Raw genomic sequence first — 7,813 nt, 5'->3', positions numbered from 1 at the left:
GGGGACGGGGCTGGGGAGTGGGGAGCACAGCATCCTCCCGGTGCCACCGGGGAGCCCCGTGATGGCACCCAGGTCCCTTCTCAACACTTCTCATGTACCTTCTCGGTCCTGCCCGGCTCCCGGCAGCGGGATGCGAAGCGGAGGAGGGAGGAGGTGATGGGTTATGTACAGAAGGGTGTCGGTGGGTAACGAGCTGGCATCTGCTGAGATTGGATGGTCGGGATTTTCTTTGTCACTCCCATGTTTCTCCGAGACCTCACGGATCCACACGGGAGCTGTCAGCAAGGACGGACACAGCGGCGACGTGACGGTGTATTGCTGATCCCCTCGGTGCACCGGGTGTGATCCCGGCTGGGATGCGGTCCGGGAGCAGGTAGTGGGTCCCGGAGTCGTGGAGGAGGAGCTGGAAGTTGGGAAAGGACGAGCGGACGGGACGCTGCGGGAGTCGCTGCGGGATGGTGCTGGCTCTGAGCATCTCTGGGCTGGGAGGGGAGCAGATCCCGGAGTCGTGGAGGAGGAGCTGGAAGTTGGGAAAGGACGAGCGGACGGGACGCTGCGGGAGTCGCTGCGGGATGGTGCTGGCTCTGAGCATCTCTGGGATACGGTGCACCGGGTGTGATCCCGGCTGGGATGCGGTCCGGGAGCAGGTAGTGGGTCCTGGAGTCGTGGAGGAGGAGCTGGAAGTTGGGAAAGGACGAGCGGACGGGACGCTGCGGGAGTCGCTGCGGGATGGTGCTGGCTCTGAGCATCTCTGGGATAGGAGGGGAGCAGAGGGCTCTGCAGAAGCCGGTGCTGCGGTACCTAAAGCGACGGTGGTTGGGGACGTGACTGCACGGAGGGTGGCACCGGGGACCGCAGGAGAGCTCAGGCTTGGCGTTGTCCTCCCCACCCAACAGCCACGTGGGTCCCACCACGGTGGGGGGAGCTGACGGGCCTCCTGGCTGTGCCCACAGGAGCAGGTCACCTCCTCATCCTCAGCTCCTGGCCAGGCAGAGATGAGCTGCGCAGGCAAACCTTCACCAGAGCCAGCCAGGAGCTGCTGGACACCACGTTGCAGACTGCTGGCATTCATGGTGGTCCCATTGTTCCACATCGATCGAGGTCCTCCAGGGCTGAGAGAGGCAAATCCCACTGCTGAGGCCAAGGAGCCTTTGGCTTCCCTTTAAATCAATCCCAGCTCAGCTCCTCCATCCCTGGCCGAGAAGGTGCCGGAGCCGACGCGCTCTCCCTGAAGGAATCCCCCCAATTTCTTCCCGTTTTGCTGCAGGTGGGACGGGTCTCCCCGCAGCGCCGCCTCCTCTCTGTCCCCGGGGCCGGGGGGGGTTGCTGCGTGAGGAAAATAATACTACAAAGAAACAGGATGAAGACGCTCCAGCGGCTGCCGTGCCGGCCCCGAGGGGATGGGGACCAGGTTTGCCGTGTTCCTGCTGCTGGCCCCACGCAGCCCTGCCCAGGGGAGCCTCCCTGCTCCATCACCGGCCTCTGAGGCGGCCGGGAAACAAAATCGGCTGAGCCTCCCGGTGAGGGCAGCCTCCACCTCACCCCTCTGCTCTCACAAACCCCTTCTCCTCTCCGAAACGTCTCTCCCACGGGAGCAGCCCGGTCACCACGTCCCTCCGTTTTATTTCTTCTCCCCTTGCCCGTCCCCAGGCGGCGTCTCGGGCTCCCACAGGACAAACTCGTGGAGCAGAGTGTTGACTGTCTCGGGACACTCCATCATCACCATGTGGCTGCCTTCGTCGATCACCTTCAGGAAGGCGATCAGCAGGATCTGGAGGGGAGAAGGGTGGCAGTGACAGGCCTCAGCGCCGGGATGAGCCCCCCCCAGCCCCATGCCCGTGTCGCCACGGGACCCCCAGCCCTCACCCAACCCTCCCAGCCCCACTCCTTCAGGAAGGCGATCAGCAGGATCTGGAGGGGAGAAGGGTGGCAGCGACAGGCGTCAGCGCTGGGATGAGCCCCCCCCAGCCCCATGCCCACGTCGCCAGGGAACCCCCAGCCCTCACCCACACCCTCCCAGCCCCACTCCGTGCCCCCTACCTCAGCCATTCTCTGGTCCTCCTCCACGGGGACAAACTTGTCGTGCATCCCGTGCACCAGCAGCACGGGCACGGCCAGCTCGGCGTGATAGACCTCGTCGCCCTCCGGCCAGTACTGCCCGCTCATCATGGCGCGCAGCACGAAGGAGGAGACGTTGAAGGCGTTGCCTTCCTTCAGCAGCTGCTTTTCTTTGGCACCCTGGCGAGCGAAGCCAGCCCTGCGGGACGGTAGCCAGTGGCAAGCAGAGGGTTAGCCCCCCTCCCCACATGGTGGTGTCCCTACCCATGCCCGTGGTGGGCTGGAAGCCAGGGTGGCCAGGGAGAACCCTGCCCAGCGTCAAGATGGCCACTCACTTGAGGAAGCTCCATGCCAGGCACGGGGACAGGCAGTGCAGGACGCAGGTGGGCATGTTGAAGATGGAGCAGAGGCTGGGCTCCAGCGCTGTCGGGCCCCCTCCGTTGATCATGATCACTTTATGGACCAGGTCTGGGTACTCGTGGGCGAGGAAGGTGCAGAAGGACACCCTGTGGGGAGAGAAGAGACATGGGGGCCATGCTCCAACCCCCATAATGCACCCCAAGGCAGATCCCAAGGATCCATGGTTGGATCCCAGGCTACAACCCCTCCTTTGATCCGTGCTCCCCTTTCTGGGGCAGGATAACCCCGGGCAAACCCCACATAGCCCGGGTAGAGGGGCTGAACTTGGGGTTTCACTCCTGTGCAGGCCAAAGCAGGGTGCTGGGACCCGCTTGGGTGCACGCCAGCCTGGACCAGACTTGTCCTGATCTAATCCTGCCCAGTTCAGACCCACCTCCAGCTCCCTCTCCTCCCAGGGCTGCTCTCTGCGCTGCTTAGTCTCCATCTAATTGACTTTCTTGGGTTTACTCTATTTATAGGCTGTGCTCTGCCAGCTTCCCTGCTGGAGGACGGGCTCTGGGATTAGCCAGACCCAGGGACACACACCAAGAGGATGTAGGAGATCAGAGCTGAGGGATAAACCCAGAACGGGAAACCCCACATACCCCCCACTCTGCCTCTCGGCCCCCAAAGTGCAGGTCCTTCCTGTCCCTAAAGTGGCTCCAGGAAATCTGGGGGGGGACTCTTTATCAGGGAGGGGAGCCGTAGGATGATGGGGAAGGGTTTTAAGGTGAAGGAGGGGAGATTTAGATGAGATCTGGGGAAGAACTTGTTTGGTGTGAGGGTGGTAAGAGCCTGGCCCAGGTTGCCCAGAGAAGCTGTGGCTGCCCCATCCCTGGAGGGGTTCAAGGGCAGGTTGGAGGGGGCTTGGAGCAACCTGGGCTGGTGGGAGGTGTCCCTGCCCAGGGGACAGCACTGGGGAGGAGGTGTCCCTGCCCAGGGGACAGCACTGGTGGGACTTCAAGGTCCCTTCCAACCCGGACCATCCTGTGATTCTATGATTTGTTGGGTGTTTGCTGCCAAGGAGAGGACAAGGGGGGATGGAAACATCCCTTTGCTGCCAAGGAGAGGACAAGGGGGGATGAAACCATCCCTTTCCTCCTGGAAGCCCTCGCTCCCTCACCCGTAGGAGTGTCCTATCAGGATATTCCTCTTCTTGGCGTAGCGCTTGAAGACGGCCCTCATGTCCTCCGCCAGCGCGTAGAAGGTGTAGGCAGCAGCAATTTGGGGGGCCGAGCTGCAGCCGTGGCCAGCCAGGTCGGGAGCCACCACTTCGTAGCCCAGCTTGGTAAAGAAGTCCAGCTGCTCCTTCCAGATGTCCAGCGAGCCCCCCACGCCGTGGATGAAGAAGAGGACCACGTCGCTGTGCGTCCCTTTGCAGCTCGTGATCTGCTTCTTGCAGTCAATGTTGACGACTTTCTTGGGTTTACGCTTCCGGCGCTTGGCGGGGGCGGCCTCCCGCGTGCCGCAGCCCGGCGTGCCGCAGCCCGGCGTGCCGGAGGGAGCCTGGCAGGGAGTTTGACCGGTCACGTCGGAGAGTTCCAGCTCCACGGTGCTGTTGGGTTCCCCCGAGCTGTTCTGGCAGTGCAGGATCTCGGAGCGGACGGCGTCCCCCAGGTTCTCGATCACCAGCTGCCCGTTGCGGTAGACGGTGATCTTGCGTTTGCAGTGCACCGTGCCCCGCTCCGCACCCCCGGGTTGGGGTTCCTGGGGTTCCTCCGGGGTTGGGCGGTTGGGAATGCTGTGCCTGACCCGCAGGATCCTCCCCGGCTTCACCTCCATGAAGCTGTAGCCGTTGCTGGACTCAACGCTGTCCAGTGGCCCCACGGCGTTGGTCGTCTTGCCCATCAGGCAGCAGAGGAGCCCATCGGTGATGCTGTTCAGCATTATGCTCCCTGCAAGGAAGGAAAAAGGGGGGGGACAAGAGAAGAGGGGGTTAATCATGAGCTCCAGCACCCATTGGGGACCTGCTGGGGGTCCTGGCTGTGGCACAGAGGAGTGGGGACAGCCCTGTCCCTCTCCGCGTTGTTGCCAAGGTAGAAGATGCCTCCAGGGTGAAGGTGGTGCTCCCCAAATGCACAGCCCTCCTCGCCCACAGGCAAAGGGGCTTCTGATTCTGATCAAAGATGGACCCAGCGGGCCCCGTCCAGCTTTGTCTGGGCCACATCCCTGTCCCCGAGCCACTGTGACATGTGCTGGCCCAGCAGAGATGAACTGGAGCAGCTGCAAATCCTCACCGGTCCCTGGCACGAATCAGCCTCAGAGGAGGGACCCGCTCTGGCCAAGGGAAGGTGCAGGCAAAGAAAACCCTGCTTGAAGTGAAAACGTTATTTCTGGCACCAAATATGGGGCGAAGGAAAGACTCAGCTCTGAAAATGCATTATTCATACCCATTAAATATATATATATATATACGTATCTCTAGTCTAAACCACCAATACAAATAGTGAGAGATGGGAATCACGGGGACTGGAGATGAAGGTTTTAATTCAAGACACTCCGCAAACCAAGGCTGAAAGTAATATGGCAAGAGAACAGGGGAGGAGGGGGGGGGAACCCCCTCCCCACATCCCCACCTGGCACCACCCGGGCTGGGGGGACGTGGCACTGTCCTTATTGTCCCCAAAGCTTATTTGCTCTTCTAGATGCACTTGGGTGGCTTTTGGGAGAGAGCTGTGGATGCAGGGACCACCGACCCTGGCTGAGAGTGAAGCCCAACCTGAGCCAAGGGCAGATGTGGGGTAGGAAAGGCTGGTGGCACCGGTGACATTGGCACTGGGACCGGAGCTCTGTGCCATCCCGGCGGTGCCGAGGGGGCTGGGGAGGGCCCTGCCCCCCCCCGCTGGCAGCCTGACGGGCGTTTATTATTGAATTAAATAAATATGGTGAATTATTGATGCTGATGGGCAAAGAGAGCCGGAGCGGGCGCTGCAGAGAGGGGCTGTCCCTGCAGGAGGGGGGGCACCGGGTGCCCCCCCCCCAACCCCGAGCGGCTGCTGCGGGTACCGACCACGACCCCTGAGGAGGAGAGAAGGAAAAGCTCGTTCCCCAAAGGGAATTAAACATCTAAATCCCAGCGCTGCTGTCAGGAGCAGCCCACTTAGCTCCCCCAACAACCCCTGCCAGTGCAGCTGGCAGGATTATGGGCACTTTTCCTGGCAAACCGCAAAACGAGGGAATTAGTTTAACAAAATAAGGGATGGAGGCAGGCACGGAGCCCAGGCTGCCGCCTCCTCTCTGCCTTTTAGCATTCCCTATATTTGGGGGAAGCCAATGCTGCATCCTCCTCAGAGATTCAAGGAGCCCAGCCTGGCCCCTGCAAGCTCCCAGGGAATGGGTGGGCTCTGCCGAGAGCTGCCAACTGGGAAAGAGCTCCCATCCCAGCCCGACACACGGATTGTGGGTTTCCCCAGGAAAAAAACCAGGCTGTTTTCTCCAGGCAGGCGATCCGGGTAGCAGTTCCCTTGGCAAAGCTGGAGTGGCTTTACCCGGGGAGCACTGCCAGCTCTCGGGACAGCAGCCAGCTCTTGGTTCTCACCCGCCTCTGTCGGGGACAGTGGCCGACTCAGAATCACAGAATCACAGAATCTTCTAGGTTGGAAGGGACCTTAAAGATCATCTTGTCCAACCGTCAACCTGACTGACAAAAAGAGACACCCACACAACAAACAAGGAGCATCATCACTAAACCAGACCTCCCAGCACTACATCAACCCGGCTTTTGAACACCTCCAGGGATGGGGCCTCAACCACCTCCCTGGGCAGCCCAGTCCAAGGGCTGAGAACCCTTTCAGTGAAAAAAATTTTCCTAATATCCAGCCTGACTCCCATGCAAACACCCTGTAAAGCTCCGGGTGTGGGGTTGTAGGGACTGGAAATGCAGCAAAATCCTTCCTGGGAGCTTCTTCTCCTTCTCACCGCCCGGGGAGGTCCCCGGTGGCTGTCCCTGAGGTGGGGTATGGTAGTCCTGGCTCTCTGTGGTTTGGTGCCTGCATCAGCGAGGGGAGGTCCCCGGTGGCTGTCCCTGAGGAGGGGTATGGTAGTCCTGGCTCTCTGCAGGTTGGTGCCCGCATCAGCGCTCTCTCTTCTGGACACTAGGACATCCCTGTAGGATCTGGCTCCACCGAGAGCTTTCCAGCATCCTCCTGCTTCCCGCTGGCCGAGCACTGAGCTAAACAGCCGTGTCACCCACCGGGTGATCTTCACTGCTCCAGACATGGACCCATCCAAGCTGATGAGCCAAGAGTGGGAGATCTCAGAGCCCAGGGAAGGAGAAGCCAAATCCAGAGCTGGCTGGCCAGGTCTGTTCTGCTGAGCCACGGACGGGTGATGAGTCCAAGGAGCTGGGCACCAGACTGGCTGGAGCCTTGGCTGGAAGATGCCCAGCTGCCTTTGGACTGGGACGGACACTCCACTGGTCTCGCCGTGCTTTTGAGCACCAGTTTAGTGCCAGGAGTGGGCTGCTCTCCATCCCCGAGCAGCTCTGAGCTGGGGAGGATGGAAAACACAGAGGGAGAGGGAAAACCAGGCAGATCCTGAGCTTCACAGTCCCCACGAGCTCCCCACAAGCTCTGCCCGTGACTGGGAGGTCACATCCTGCACCTCCACTGGGAAATGGATCCCCCAGGCTCAGCCCTGGGGACCTGGAGGTGGTTCTGCCTCTGGTTTCCATAAAGCCTGGCTTTGCGCCGCGCCTCCATCTCGCAAGGTCTTAATGATCTCTGCATGGATTATAAACAGGACTTCTGGCCAAACCGCCTCGACATTGATTAACTTCTCGGGATTAACTCAATTAGTCCATCCTGTTCATTTCCAGAATTGATTTGTTGGAAGGCTCTGGCGGTGAGGAGCTCTGCAGGCAGACCCAGGACCCCAGGCTCTGGCCATGAAGCCACCCTCCCAGCATCATCGGTTCTGGGTCCTCCTGGATCCCACTGGGATTATAATCCCTGAGCCAAGATGCCACCACAGGCTGGAGCTTGTGGTCCAGGAGGTGGCAATCCCTGCTGGGGTATCAGACAGAGGAAACACCACCCCAATGCCATCAGAGAGCCGTGCTGGGTGGGAAACGGAGGGGAGAGAAGGTTAAAAGACTCGACTCGATGCCAGGCTTCGTGTTGGGGGCTGGGGGAGGGAAGGGGGGGCAAAGCACACCCGTCTCCCACCTCCCACGTGCCTCCTCCAGCCCACCACACCGTCTGCCGCGGCCGGCGCAGCCAGAAACATCGAGGGATGTTCCCTCGGCGAGATGAAAAAGGGCTGAAAAAAAAAATGAAACCAGATGGATGCGAAGAACTTTGCAAAGATGCTGGTAACCATGGCGATGAGCTGCTTTTCCCCCCCCCCCTCTCTCTCC

The 7,813-nt window shown here is 60.7% G+C and overlaps 1 protein-coding gene across 1 annotated transcript in view; it reads right to left on the bottom strand.

The window, feature by feature from the left end:
• Positions 1-667: 667 nt before the first annotated feature.
• The window catches only part of ABHD8 (abhydrolase domain containing 8), a 10,424-nt gene continuing 3,278 nt past the window's right edge, over positions 668-7,813 (bottom strand). Inside the window, exons 2-5 of the mRNA XM_014962110.1 lie at positions 3,581-4,352; positions 2,394-2,564; positions 2,041-2,257; positions 668-1,771 (exon numbers count right to left, since the gene is read on the bottom strand). Coding sequence (XP_014817596.1) covers positions 1,622-1,771; positions 2,041-2,257; positions 2,394-2,564; positions 3,581-4,344 — 1,302 coding nt within the window. The 5' untranslated portion in view covers positions 4,345-4,352 and the 3' untranslated portion in view covers positions 668-1,621. The remainder of the gene's footprint in view (positions 1,772-2,040; positions 2,258-2,393; positions 2,565-3,580; positions 4,353-7,813) is intronic.

This window comes from Calidris pugnax, unplaced genomic scaffold, assembly GCF_001431845.1.
Source record: "Calidris pugnax isolate Ruff unplaced genomic scaffold, ASM143184v1 scaffold896, whole genome shotgun sequence".
NCBI lineage: Eukaryota > Metazoa > Chordata > Aves > Charadriiformes > Scolopacidae > Calidris > Calidris pugnax.
The sequence above is the reverse complement of the archived record's forward strand: the minus strand, read 5'-3'. Positions and strand labels throughout refer to the sequence as shown.